General features: G+C 38.7%; 1 protein-coding gene across 1 annotated transcript in view; it reads left to right on the forward strand.

The window, feature by feature from the left end:
* The window catches only part of LOC116475383 (phospholipid-transporting ATPase FetA-like), a 110822-nt gene that overhangs the window by 32299 nt on the left and 63763 nt on the right, over nt 1–14760 (forward strand). The window contains 6 exon segments of the mRNA XM_058446046.1: nt 3060–3118; nt 7320–7433; nt 8281–8379; nt 9945–10009; nt 13610–13682; nt 14047–14117. Of these exon segments, the coding sequence (XP_058302029.1) occupies nt 3060–3118; nt 7320–7433; nt 8281–8379; nt 9945–10009; nt 13610–13682; nt 14047–14117 (481 nt within the window).

The raw sequence follows: 14760 nt of genomic DNA on the forward strand, positions 1-14760 counted from the left end.
TTTCAACAAATGGTGCTGGTAGAACTGGATATACACATACAAAAATATAAAAATAAAAACGGACCCCTATTTCACACCATATGCAAGAATTAATGCAAAATAGATTAAAGACTTAAATGTAAGAGCTAAAACTATAAAACTCTTTTTAATTTTTTTTATTTATTTATTTTCGGAGACAGAGTCTTGCTCTGCTGCCCAGACTGGAGTGTGGTGGTGCAATCATGGCTCATTGGCCAGCCTCAATCCTGGTCTCAAGTGATCATCCCACCTCAGCCTCCTGAATAGCTAGGATCACAGGCTGCACCATCATGCCTAATTTTAGTTTTTGTAGAGATGGGGTCTCACTATGTTGCCCAGATTGGTCTTGAACTCCTGGGCTCAAGCAATCCTCCTGCCTCAACCTCCCAAAGTGCTGGGATTACAGGTGTGAGCCACTGCATCTGGGCTATAAAACTTTTAGAAAAAGAAATAGGAGTAAATTCTAATGACCTTGGATTAGCAATGGTTTCTAAACTGTGACACCAAAAACACAAGTGACCAAAGAAAATTCATATAGGACTTCATCAAAATAAAAAACTTTGTTGCTTCAAAGCCAACTATCGAGAAAATGAAAAGACAACTCAGAATGGTACAAAGTATTTGCAAATCATATATTTGATAAGGGCCTTCTATCCAGAATATGTAAAGAACTCTTACAGTTCAGTGATAAAGAGACAACGCAATTTAAAAATGGTCAAAGACATTAACAGGGGAACAGTAGACACTGTGGACTACTAGAGGGGGAGGGGTTGTGGGTGCAATATACCTATGCCACAAAACTGCACATGTATGTCTGTAAAACAGAAGTTGAAATTTTTAAAAAATGGTCAAATAATCTAAATGGACATTTCTTCAAAAAAAATACAAATAGCTAATAAGCACATGAAAAGATAACATCATCATTAGTCATTAGGGAAATGCTAATCAAAACCACAGTGAGATACTATTTCACAGCCTTTAAAATTGCTAAAGTAAAAAGCATGAGCAATAACAAGTGCTGGAGAGAATGTGGAGAAATTGGGACACTTATACATTGTGAGGAGGGAATTTAAAATAGTACAGATACTGTGGAAAACTGTTTAGCAGTTGCTCAAAAAATTAAACATAAAGTTCCCATTTGACCTATTGATTCTACTCCTAGGTATATACTCAAGAGGAATGAAAACAAGTTTACACAAAAACTTGTACATGGATGTTCATAGCCATATTCTTCACAGTAGCCAAAAGGTGGAAACAAACCAAATGCCCATGATGGATGAATAGATAAGTAAAGTGTGGTACATCCAAACTTTGACATATTGTTCAGATGTAAAAAGGAATGAAATACTGATACGTACTACAACGTGAGTGAACCTTGGAAACATTATTCTAAGTGAAAGAAACCAGTTTCAAAAGACCACATATTTTATGCTTCTGTTTATGTAAAATGTCCAGAATAGACAAATCCACAGAGAATACATTAGTGTCCACCAGGGACTGAGAGGGGAGGTGAGAATTGAGAGTACAGGTATGAGGTGTCTTTGGGGGGTGATGAATATGTTCTGGAATTAATGACGATGGTTGCATAACCATGAATATACTAAAAGCCATTCAATTGTACACTTCCAGGGGCTGAATTTTATATTATATGAATCATAGCTCAAAAAAAAAAAAACTTGAACAATTGCAGAGTTGGGTTTCTAGGACCTGGAGCCAGAGACTCCTCTTGGAGGAGTGAATCAAGTAGTTCAAGATCAGAGTAGGAGTCGGAAGCCTAGGATAGAATTTTTGAGGGCCAAGGAAAGAAGTTTCTTTTTAATCTTGGGAGCCATGGGCCAAGGAGGACCTTAGAGGGCCAGAAGAGCTTTAAAGTAGATACTCAATACAACTCAGAGGCAGAGAGGTTGCTACGGCCCACTCTCTGAGGGGTCAAATTCTATGGAGACATTACGTAGGAATTACTAGAAGCATTAAGGGCAGAAAGCTTAGGAGCACTGTCAGCCTTCAGGCTAAATTCTATATTGCTTGGTATAATACACAGGCTTATGAGAACTGGGAAGCACTTAATCCATATCATCCAAATAACTAAGGCATCTTCTCCTCCAGGAATACTTCTATGTCCTACTTTCCCTGACTTCTATCCCCTCTTCTGTGCACCTCCAACCTGTATCTCTTCCCTTACATTAGATTGAAATTTTATTTTATATTTGTCTTTCCTACTAGGAATAGGAGTACCAAGATGGTCAGGATGATGTTTTCCTCATCTCGTAACCCTAGGACCTAGCACAGGGCCTGAACCTGCCAAGAACCCAGCAAATGCTTGCTGAACCAAGGAAGAACCAAAGAGAATATAAGAATGTTTCATTCAAGGGAGAAAGATCTATTGATTATATATATATATATTTGTTTGTTCATAACATGGTAACAGGCTCACTATTTGTAGTAGTTTGTAACAAACACCTCTATGTTTTGATGTGATGATTTTGTCAAGTAGTTATCAGGCTTACTCCTATTATACTAAAGTCCTTGAAGTCAGAGACTGTCTTACTCATCGTTTTATCCCTCCACGGCATCTAGTACACTGGCCTCTGTGCAATAGATGCTCAGTCATTATGTATTAATTTAAATTTAGTTAAGCAAGTGTAGGACAAGCTGACTTGGAAAAGAGCCTCAGATATATTAAGACAAAGTGCTAAAATTGACTTCTGAGGGAAGGCTGGGTTTCTGTGTTTGGCAGTAAAATTGGTGCAGACCATCTTGTTGCCTGTGGAGACATGATCTAGGAAGTACTAGAAGCATTGATGGTGGAGAACTCCTCAGGAGTTACTTGTCATGTTGCCTCCAGAAAACTTGAATACTTGAGTATTTTTATTTTTATTACATTTCTTGATTCTTTTGATTAAAGAGACAAAATCCCATGCTTAAATAGATATCTTCAGCAAGAAAGTGTGGGGATCTGGTGAAGTCTTCACTGGCAGCCAGCATCCCAGTCTGATATATACAGGGGCATCCATCTCATCGTTTATCCCATCTTTTTTCAGAACATGAGAGATATCTGCAAGCCAACAACAAAGAATTCAACAGTATTTTTGGATATCCGGTGAGTGTCATCCCTCTGGCTGTTTCAGAAGGGGGTCAGTATTCTCCTATAATATTCTTCTTTGTTGGGGTAGCATGAAATTCTTTGTAGATGTGGATCCTATAACACAGATTCTATTACACTTTCTTTCAAGCTCCTATACAATGAGTGGTGCAATGAAGGCTCAGAAGCCAAAATTAATCCAGTGACATAAGCTAGGGAGAGAATGTCTCAGATTTCAGGTTTATATATAACTCCCAGAAAATAAATACTGTAGTTTTTCTTGCACAAATGAAAGCATAGTTCTACAATTTTCTTTTTTCACTTAGACATGTATCTATGACGGCACATACAGATATCCCTCATTTATTTAATAGCGACATTGTTTTCCATTATATTGATAAACCTTAATTTATTTAGTTAGTCTTCTACTGATGAACATTTAAATGTCTTCAGTGTTTTGCTATGCTAAATGGTGCTGAATGAACACCATTATACATATATTTTGGAACATTTGTGTGACTGTATCTTATGAAAGTTTCCTAAAAGTAAATTGTCTGTGCCAAAAGAAAAACACACTAAAAATTAAAAATTATCAGAGGCCAGATTGCCCCCAAAAAGAGTTATATCCATTTATGTTTCTACTTAAAGTAGAGACTGCTCGTTTCTCCACGTTCCTGTCAAACTCATTATTATCAATCTTTGTCATCTTTGGCAGCTCTTAGATGAAAATGACATTCATGTTAATTAGCCTTTTGTATTTCTTTTTCTGGAAAATACCTATTAATGATCTTTGCCCACTTCCTATTGTATTGTTCATGTTTCACTTATTTATGTATCTATAACTAAGTAATTCATGAAAAGATATATATTGAAAAGGCATGCTCCAATACCCCATCCTTGTCCATATCTGCTCCCCTGAGGGAACCACTGTTAGTTTTCTTGTGTGTATTAATCAAATTAGTGTTTCTTTGTGCAAATAAAGCAAATACAAATATATAGTCTTATTTTCCTATTTTTACACTATTCTGAACCTTAACAGTATATCCTGGAGATGTTTTCATCATCATAATTTCATAATAGTTTTTTTCTTTTTTTTCCTTTTTCAGCTATAATATGTAGTATTTCCTCTGCAGATTTAACATATTTTATTTAACTAGTTCCTTTTAAATGGACATTTGGGTTGTTTTCAATCTTCTGTGATCACAAGCAATGGTTTTATACATAATATAATTCCATGCATGTGTAGCTATGTATACATACACATAGCTATAATTATATAAAAATATATGTCTGCAGTCTGTGGGATATTAGTTTATGATTTCTGAGTGAGAGTGGTATATTAGTCCAATCTCACACTGCTGTAAATAACTACCTGAGACTGGGTAATTTATGAAGAAAAGAGGTTTAATTGACTCACAGTTCCTCAGGCATAATTGGAAGCATGACTGGGCCACCTCAGGAAACTTACAATCATGGCGGAAGGCAAAGGGGAAGCAAGCACCTTTTTCACGGGGTGGCAGGAAAGAGAGAGAGAGAGTGAGGAGGATCCTGTACTTTTAAATCATCAGATCTTGTGAGAACACAAGAATAGCATGGGGGAAATCCGCCTCCATGATTCAGTCACCTCCCACCAGGTCCCTCCCCAACACTGGGAATTACAATTCAACATGAGATTTGGGTGGGGGACACAGAGCCCAACCATATCAAATAGTTCTGGATAATAATAGTATCCAAGATATGACCATGAAAGCAGGTTTTTCTCTTCTCTATCTTCTAGACCTACGTAACAAGCAGTGGGGACAGTAAATCTAGGTTTGGGCATCAGACAGATCTGAGTTTGAATATAGCTCAGCCTTTACTAACCTTAATGTCTTAGGCAAGTTTGTTAATTTCTCTGATCTTCAGTTCTTTCATCTGTAAAATGGGCATAATAATGTTCACCTTGCATGGTGGTCACAGGAGTTAAATATGGTTCTGAAAATGTTAGTTCTGTTTCTCCAAAAAACTATTAGCTCTTGGAAAAAGGGTATCTCATTTATCTCTGTATACACAGTATATTTGTGATACAGTTTCTATCACAATGTCGTGCACGCAGCCAATATTCAATAAATATATATTGAATATTTAATGAGTGAATGAACAGATTTGACTGATTGTGATATATTTAATACCATTTCATTTCCCTGGCCCTGAGCATTGCTCATTTTCCTATTTCTCTAACTTCTTCCACTGTGACTTCTTGTCATCTTCCCAACTCCTAACTACTGATTCTCATTATATCCTTGGCCTTTTATTCTCTTCTATTTTCCCAGTTAACCTTCAGTCCCATATCACTGCCCAAAGAAAAAAATAACCAAAACAAAATTAACCACCTCTATCATATTTAAATTTTATCACCTCTGCCAAAAGGACTAAACTCTGAGGAACTTCATAGTTAAGGAGATGCTATTAGGATATTGCTTCTGGTTTTACGTTTAAGAGCAAAATGAAACAATGTAGTTGCCAAGTTAATAAATAAATACCTGTACTTCTATCGTGAGGCAGAATGCTACCTACATGAGGAGAAACCTGAAATATATTAAACGGCTATAAAATCAAATGGAAAATCAACAGTGAAGGCTAGCTACATCAGTAAGGCCACCTCTCAGAAGATCTTTGGGTCCAAGTATCACAGCCATCTGGACTTAAACACTGAGAAATTCAAAGTATCTTATGATCAAAGAAAGCTATTTCCATGTTAGAATTATATACTCTCATGACAAGAAGGGCCTGTAGAGATCATTTCACTAGAACTTCATTCAAGACAGACCATGAGCTTCTCCAGAAGAGATCCTGTCTAATTATTTTTCAGCCTCCACTAGTATAGTCCAGCATAGGGCTGTGAACAGAGCAAGCCTTGAGAAGTGCTATAGTGTCTGATTGATTATTATTTGGAAAATCATGGAGAGAACACCAAGGAAATCTTAGTTTTGGCTTGGATCTCTAAACTCCTAAGTGCTAAGCTATTTGACCAGCTTCTCATCCCTAAGGAAATAGACCTCGGGCAGTGCTTGGCTGGATAGCCTATCTAACTTTCTGGGTGGGGACACAAGATTCAGGTTTTAGTCTTAGCACTGAATGGTTTTAATTCTCTGAGATAAAGACTTTGATGCCCTCTTAAGGCAGGGCCTAGCAAGAATTCTTCATGCTTGAGCAGTATCTGTACTCCAGGCCAGCAGGTAGGTTCTTCTTTTTAAAAAAACAAAAACAAAAACAAAAACAAACAAACAAAAACTTGTATTTAAGTTCAGGGGCACATGTGCAGGATGTGCAGGTTTGTTACACAGGTAAGCCTGTGTCATGGGGATTTTTTTGTACAGATTATTCAATCACCCAGGTATTAAGCCTGGTATCCATTAGTTATTTTTATTCTTTTGTTCTGTCCTTTTAAATGGAAGAGGTAGGAGATAAGCCCTGAACTTAGGGAATTATTTGGTCCTATTCTTCTGCTTTTAGAGCTCTTAGATTTGAGCTCTGACATCTTAGGACAAATGATTTAAGACTCCAAGGTAGAAAGTAAGATGGTCCTGTGAACATCTTGAGATCAGAATTGAGGAAGTAGACAAGTTCCCATTTTCATTCAGCAAAATATTAGCTTAGATATAAGCCAAAACTCTTTAAATCCTCTTAGGACAATTAAGGGCCAAATGATTCTCCAATGCTGATAGTGACCCCTATAGAAAACTTCAGTGGGCTAGGGTTGAAAGACAGTTTTTTACTTTTAGCATCTGACGTCCTTCAACATTGCAAAAAACACAGAGAGGCACACCAAACTGAGTTTGCTCGGCTAAGAAAAGCTTTGTTAGAGAGCTTTGGATGCAGTACCTCAATTTCCTCATCCTCAAAAGTACCCCCCTCATAGGATTGTTGTGAGGAGTAAATGAGTTGCTACATATAAAATGCTAGAACAGTGCCTTTCACATAGTAAGTACTCAATAAATGTAAGTTTTTATTGCTGTTGATTTGATTATCATTATTACTGTCAATAACATCAATAAGCAAGAACTCTATCAGGGCAGAGATAAATTGCCCCAAGTACCCTAGCAGTCTTGCCATCTTTCTATCCTCTAGGCCTCTCTAGGGGTAGACTGGCAAGTAGGGGCAGCTGCTTATCAACCCAGTTTTGAGCTGTCTTTTTTCTAATTGTGTATTTCTTGTTTGTTTGTTTGTTTACTCACAGAACAATACCATCAAGACCTCAAAATATAGTGTCTTTAATTTCCTGCCCCTGAACCTATTTGAACAGTTCCGGAGACTTGCAAATGCATATTTCCTCATTTTGCTATTTTTACAGGTATTGCTTTTGGGGGCCTTTTTCACAGAGTATTTTATGAACCTCTCTGGGGTCAGGCTGTATAATCAGTTTCTCTCCTCCCTAAACTGGGAAATGTCTTCTCTCTTTAGACAACAGGAACGTGGATGGCTGGAGTCTCAGACCAGTCCCTTAGAATAGCTGTGGTCAGGATTAGCTAGTGTATAGCAAGCCTCTACACAAGGAAAGGGACAGGGTCACCACATTCCAAGGAAGGGGAGCTCCTCATCGTGGCTGCATTGCCGCAGTTCAGCTTGACCATAGGGGGCTACAGAATTCTTCACCCCAACCACAACTCCAACTCTATTCTTCCTTCTTGTCCCAGCCTTCCTGACATAAAATTAACGTATGGGAATGCTAAAGAAGGTTTAGAATGGTTTAGAATATGAGTGCCAGCATAAGAACAGGAAGCAGGGCAGGATAGGCCCAAACTGGGAGACAGGGACACATGTTATCTCACTCCTACTTGTACTGAAGGGTGTGGGAGAGCATGTAGTTTTTCTTTATCTACTTTTACCCACTCTCCACACCCATTACTTTTCACTGTCAAAGGAGAAATGGGTCTTTGCCATCAACACAAAGGTAGTGGGGTTCAGGATAGATAGGTAGCAACTTATAGCCTTTTATTCTTTTATCTTCCCTTGGGAAATGTTTACTTATATTTGGGAGGTTATATGAAAGATACAACAGTGGAAAGCAACTAGGATAGTTGGATTTAGTATGAACAAATGGAGGTGAAAATGATGTTGAGGGTAAGGGATGTGGTGTGGGGGAATGTATTATCCTTTCAGTTTTCTGACCCAAGATCCTCTTCCTTTCCCTCTCTTAGTTGATTCCCCAGATCTCCTCCTTGCCATGGTATACAACTATGACACCCCTGATGGTGGTGCTGTCCATAACAGCCGTGAAAGATGCCATCGATGACCTGGTGAAGTGGCTTCCTGGGCCTCTAGTTCCTCACTGCACCTAGTCAGACTGTGGGCATGAAGGACTTCCCAGAACTACCTAGTGCTAACAAGAAACCCTGAATGGAAGGAGATATTTTCCTTTCTTCTTTCCTTATTCATCCCAGAGTAATATGCAGTACCTTTAGGCCCAAGATTGGTGGTCTATGTATGGCCAGAAAGGGGCAAAACAAGGCCTTTCTCTGTCTTCCTACTGCCACCACTTTTAGCCCCTCTCTTGAGCCTCCTTCCATCTTTAGTAACCCACTCTTTCTTTACTCCTCTCTTAGCTTTTTCTAGCTTTGTTCTCATCCTTTTTCCTCTGCTCCTCCTTCTCCTACTCTATATTCCCTTTCCCTTCTTCCGTCTGCCCCTGCTCCATCTCTCCTATTCTTTCTCTTTCTTCTCTCCACATTTCCTGTCTCCTCTCCAACTCTATTTTCCTTTCCAACTTTCAATTCTGTTAAGTGTGCACAGCTAGGAACCCTCTGTCCTGGCCTTGAAAGAGAAACTGGCTCACAGTGAGTGCTGCATGGCTTCCTCTTTGCCTCTTACAGCAGGCCCAGCATAGAGGGGTGAGAGTAAGGACCCAGTACCATGCCTACTGGTGGGATTTGGAAAGCCAGTCCTATAGACCTGCTTGCAGTTTCCCTAAGAGGGTCTTTCTGATTTTGCCAGAATAGATTTTTAGCCTAGTTTGAGAGCACCTTGTTTCCTCAGCACTTTATCTCTGTAAACCCAGGATTAGCATGTTGTGGTTTACCTTTCAGTCACAACTTAGATGTACAAAAATATAACTTTATTTCTCTATAACTGAACTCAGTTTAGCTTATAACCACATGCATACCCCATCTTAACTCTCTCCAGTGAGAACCAAAAATTAATTTGCCAGTTCATGGTAACCCAATTACTTCTGGTTTAGAATTCAGTCTCTTTGTGATAAATATTTGGAAAATTTTGAATTCTGACAAATTCAGGATTCTCTCTGCCCACTCCCAGTCCTACCCTTTACTCAGGGAGTAATCTCAACTGGAAGGAAGATATTTATGTGAATCCTGGCATCAGGACATAGCCTCTATTTGTTTCCCTTCTATTTGATCTTTAAATATTGGCCTCTTTCCTCAGCCACTATAGAAGCTTCTGTATGTCAACCATGGTTGGAGATAGGGTAGGAGTCTGCTTGAGAATACTCAGCTTTCCCTGCACCTACCCAGGCACACAGAATTCTGTAGCCCTGCCCATCATTTGTATTGTGTCCTCTGCAGCTTTTGATATGTTATTCTCGTTCCCCCAGGTTTTTTTGCTTTTGATATTTAAAACTAAAATTTTGTCTCTTTCTTCTCCCTGGATTATTTTCCTGCCCTCTCTTCCCAACTTCCCAGAGATAATCAACCTCTTGGCCTGGTTTGAAGGAAAGAAGGGCTTGGGGATAGGGGAAAAGGAGAATTACAAAGAAGGGAACTACATTGTGTAATATTTCAAAATGTTAATCTTCTATATGCAGTTTGTTATAGGTCTATTTCCTGAACATTTTCTTGTGTGATTTTAGAAAAGGCATCAAAGTGACGATCAAGTCAACAACTGGCCTGTTCTGCTACTGGCGAATGGCAACTAGTTCTTCTAGCGAAGCTAGTTTAGGTAGGACCAGTCCTGAAAAAGGGTTGGGTTTAGCTCAGGACAATGAAAAGAACCTCAGACATAGAAATAATTTTTTTCTAGGTCTAGCATGCCCTGAATTTGTCATGTCACCTCAGATATCTGTGTGGGCCTCATTTTTCTTTTCTATAAGATAGAAATAATATTCTCTACCTTAGAGGATGCTTGTGAAAATAGAAAGGAAATAATATATATTAAAGCAATTAATATTTTATAACATGATATTACTATGCAAGTGATATTATTAGTGTGGTAGTTAGCATGGAAACATCTGTCTTTAGAACATTAATGGATTCTGACTGGTTTTTGTCCATTCTACTATAGGCTTTGGTCAGGTCATCTTTTCTGTTAACAATCTAAACAGAGTACTGATGTTGGCTCCACTGCTGTAGTGTTTGGTCATAGCTATCTAAAGTGTTGCAGGAATGGAAGAAGGCAGGCATCTTCCTATGTGAGGCAAAATATGAAGACTATCCTAAGAGGTACAAAAAATTACTATAGGAATTAATAAAAATAAGCAATTATAACTGGTTAAAGGAATCAAGGAAGACTTTCTGGAAGAGATGTGTTTGTACTAGGCCTTAAGGGAAGGGGAAGAATTCAACAAGTAGAGATTGTGTGAAAGGAAAAGTGACCAGTGTGGGCAGAAGCATGATCACAAGAAAGTGCAAACCTGAAGGAGTTCAGGATTGAGGTCCAGCCTTTATCATGGTGGCCTTACCGAACACCCGATAGCTATAGTATTTATCATATAATTCTATTATCTCAAGAGCTCGGGCAGCTAATCCTGTTGTGTATTGTGTCTGCTGATTCTTACACATGATGGATTGTTTTCTCAAGAGTTTTGACCTGTTGAAATGTCCCATAAGATACCACCAAAAAAGTCAGTTGTAGTTAAAAAGAAAAGAAGGGAAATAGAAATAAAAAGAAAAGACAAAACTGAGTATATTAGGAATTGCTGACCAAAAGGATTTAGTCAATTGAACTCACCCAAGTAGCTTGAGCACTTGGGTTTTATAAGATTATTGAAGAATTTGTCATAGAGAGATTTTAAGGTGGGAGTTAACAGGCAAGGCCCTGGTTAGACTTTGTAAGCTACCGAGTATCTGATTAGATTAATATGCAGAGGTGAGGTTGGTTGTTGAAACAGTCTGTGTTCCAGAAAACAGCTTTCTTTTTCTAGAACACATGAGTATAAACAGAGCTGCTATTTTAAAAGTTTGTCTGTTTTATAAGTTGTAATTTTTGTCCTTTTTCATTTCTCAGTAATTTTGTTTACAAACACATCGTTAGCAGAACTTTAAGGGAATTCTAAGTGGCTGGAGGAGAGGTTGTATCCCTCTATAAGGGTTTGTGTTTGTTTCTGCGAGTTGACTCAAGGGTATTACCTGCTGATACCTAATTTGAAAGAAGTATAAATTTGAGCCCCATCCAATATGAGGTTACAGATTTTCAGGGAAGAGTCCTCCACTCACTGACCCCCCAACCCTCCAGACTAAGATAGACAAACTTTCTTGCCAGTGAGCCGATTTTTTTTAGAGCACTCTTTCACTAATGATGTTGCCTTTCAAGGGTCCTGACTTTATGAGAAATTCTTAGTTTCAACTCACTGACTCTCAAAATCATAAGGCTTTATCTCTTGTGCCTCTGGTGGGAGAAATTGAAATTCAAATTATTAGATTATTAGGATTGGCAATCCCTCCCCAACCCAAGACAAGAACAGCTTCAGAACATGCTTACTATTTTGGATTACAGGATTGAGTATTTTAAATCAGTAAGGAATGTCTTGACCTCTCCCAAATCTGGGACACATGATTGTTACAATGTCCAGGAACAAACTGGTAATAGTTTGGCAGCTCCTTATGTAAGAAATTATAAATTTGTATATCTCCAGGAGAAGCCAGAATGTGACAGCACTTGTTCTTCATTATGTTTTACTGGTGACAACCATGGAAGATAGAATACCAGAGTAACAGTGAATGTCAGGTCAAGACAAAATAAAACAAAGACCCAGATGTCTGTCTCCAAGGCTTATAGCTACTATTCTACAGTACTATCAGAAAATTCTTTAGAAGAAACAGTGGATTTATATAAAAGGACTTTTTTGGAAAATTTGGCCCTCCTCAAAGCAGCTGTCTTCTTAGAAAAGGTGTTCTAGGAATACCCATGCCTATGTGTAGCTGGCAAAGTGGTGATGTATGTCATGCCCTGCAGATAACAATCCTGTGTTCAGAGACAAAACTGACAGTGGCCTGTAGACTTTTTCCCACTCTTTGGGTGCTTGGCATAATATAACTGTTGCAAGGATATAGCTCATGTTTCCAAAATGCTTGTGGCAATATGTACATTCTTCTTAGTCCTTTCTCAGAGAGGAAGGATTTATGGACGCTGTGTATTTGGGGAAATTGAGGTTAAAAAAAAAAACAAAAGAGGAGGGCAGAGAACCACCATTATTGTAGAATCTGCTCATACTGCCAGGTTGCCTTTTATGGAAAGTAGGGATTTGAGGATCAAAGATAATCTAATTTTAACATAAGTAGATAAAGGCCGGTCGCAGTGGCTCACACCTGTAATCCCAGCACTTTGGGAGGCTGAGGCAGGCAGATCGCGAGGTCAGGAGTTCGAGACCAACCTGGCCAATATGGTGAAACCTCGTCTCTACTAAAAATACAAAAACTAGCCAGGTGTGGTGGCGCAAGCCTGTAGTCCCAGCTATTCAGGAGGCTGAGGCAGAAGAATCACTTGAACCCGGGAGGCAGAGGTTGTAGTGAGCTGAGATCATGCCACTGTACTCCATCCTGGGACACAGAGTGAGACTCTGTCTTAAAAAAAAAAAAAACATAAGTAGATAAAATTGATGTGACCTTATGATAGAACACATTTAAGCTATCAAAAAGAATGAGGTACATCTTCTATAAATGCTCTCCAAGATGGATTGTTAAATGAAAAATGCAAAGTGCAGAAAATTATGTATCTAGTATGTGGCTTTTAAATGTGATTTAAATGTGTATTATATGTGATTACATGGATTGATATTTTCTAGAAATAAATACAAAAATATTATTAACAGCGGCTATCTTTGTGGAGCAAAACTAAAGGCTGGAAATAGAAAAGACTTTAATTTTTCCTTTTACACACTTTACCATTGGAACTATTTTACTTTAAAAACCTTTTTTTTTTTTTTTCTAAATGTTTTTGAGGCAGGGCCTTGCTGTATTGCTCAGGCTGGTCTCGAACTGCTGGCCTCAAGCAGTCCTCCCAACTCAGCCTCCCAAAGTGCTAGGATTACAGGAATGAGCCACTACACCTGGCTAAAAAAAAAAAAAAAAATTATGTGCCTGTCTACAGATACTTTTGTAGGGCTTTAGAACCCTTCTAGCCTGAAGTCAAGAGAAATGGGCCCCACTCTTGATTGCAGCAAGGATGCATCACAGACTAGTTTGAGCCTTGTCTTTATTCCTTTCAGCCTTTTTTGGAGGGTGGGGAATCATCTTGATTGTCAAAGCAGAGCCTTGGGGAAATTCTCAGAGCAGATATTCAAGGGTCATTTTCTTACAGGATGAAGGAGGACAAATGGATGAGTGTTCAAGTGGGAGATATAATAAAACTAGGAAATAATCAGCCTGTCACAGTGAGTACCTCTTTTGGCTGTGACTTGTTCTTTTTTGGATTGAGTGGGTACCAGGGACTCTTGGAGCACTTCTGCTACCACTCCTTTTGGTGACCTTTGTTGCCTCATTTTGCATCAGAAATCAATAGCTCTTGCAGTAAGAAGCTTGTTCTTGCCTATTTCTCACTGTAGTTACAGGGAAAGTGAGTAGCTTTGGGAGAGGGTGTATGATAGCAGTGATAGATCCTAGGCAAAGAAAGTAAATCAGTGTCTGTAAAATGCTTAGGGTGAACATCTGTTCCTAAGGTGACTGCTTTTGTCACACTGTAATGTTAACAGCCCACCTTCCTTCTTTCCTGACTTTCTTTGACTTTTCTGACTACAGGCACATATACTATTACTCTCTAGCAGTGAGCCATATAGTCTGACATACGTAGAGACAGCAGACCTGGATGGGTAAGTGTTCCCTCCTGATGCTCCATTAAGATGATTTAGCCAGCTTAGAGTGGTCTCTCACTGAGGGACAGCATTAGTCAGGGAATTAATTTTATTCTCAGATGGAACATTGAATATATGAGACAGAGAGCCTAGAAATATCCAGATAAGAGAAGATGGACACCACATCCTTGGGACCCTCAAATCTAAGACTGAGCTCTTGACAGGAACAGTTGAGCATTGACTGGGCACAGAATAGGGCAAATAAACCCCACATTCTCCATCTCTAAATTGGAGACACTCTGGCCATATTCTATAAGGCTGAGTAGCAGGAAAGAGGATAACAGAACTGTAACATTTCAGAGTACAGTTTCAAAGTTTCCAAGGGAAAAAATGTGAATATAAACATATCTATTTACTGTTAAAATACCATGTTCTATAAAGGATTTAAGGTAGACATTTATTAACATCCAAAAGCTAAGGTCTTAGGAGGACAGAGCCATCTGCAGAAAGCTTATCCTGGAGAGTTTTGTATTGATCTTCATTCCTACAAATGTACTTCTTGATGCACACAATTTTTTGAAACATGGATTCCATTTTTCTTTTTGTCTATGCATTCCAGCAAGCAGTTACTTAAGAGCCTGTCCTGGGCCCCATAAATATT

Source organism: Hylobates moloch, unplaced genomic scaffold, assembly GCF_009828535.3.
Source record: "Hylobates moloch isolate HMO894 unplaced genomic scaffold, HMol_V3 SCAFFOLD_10, whole genome shotgun sequence".
Lineage (NCBI taxonomy): Eukaryota > Metazoa > Chordata > Mammalia > Primates > Hylobatidae > Hylobates > Hylobates moloch.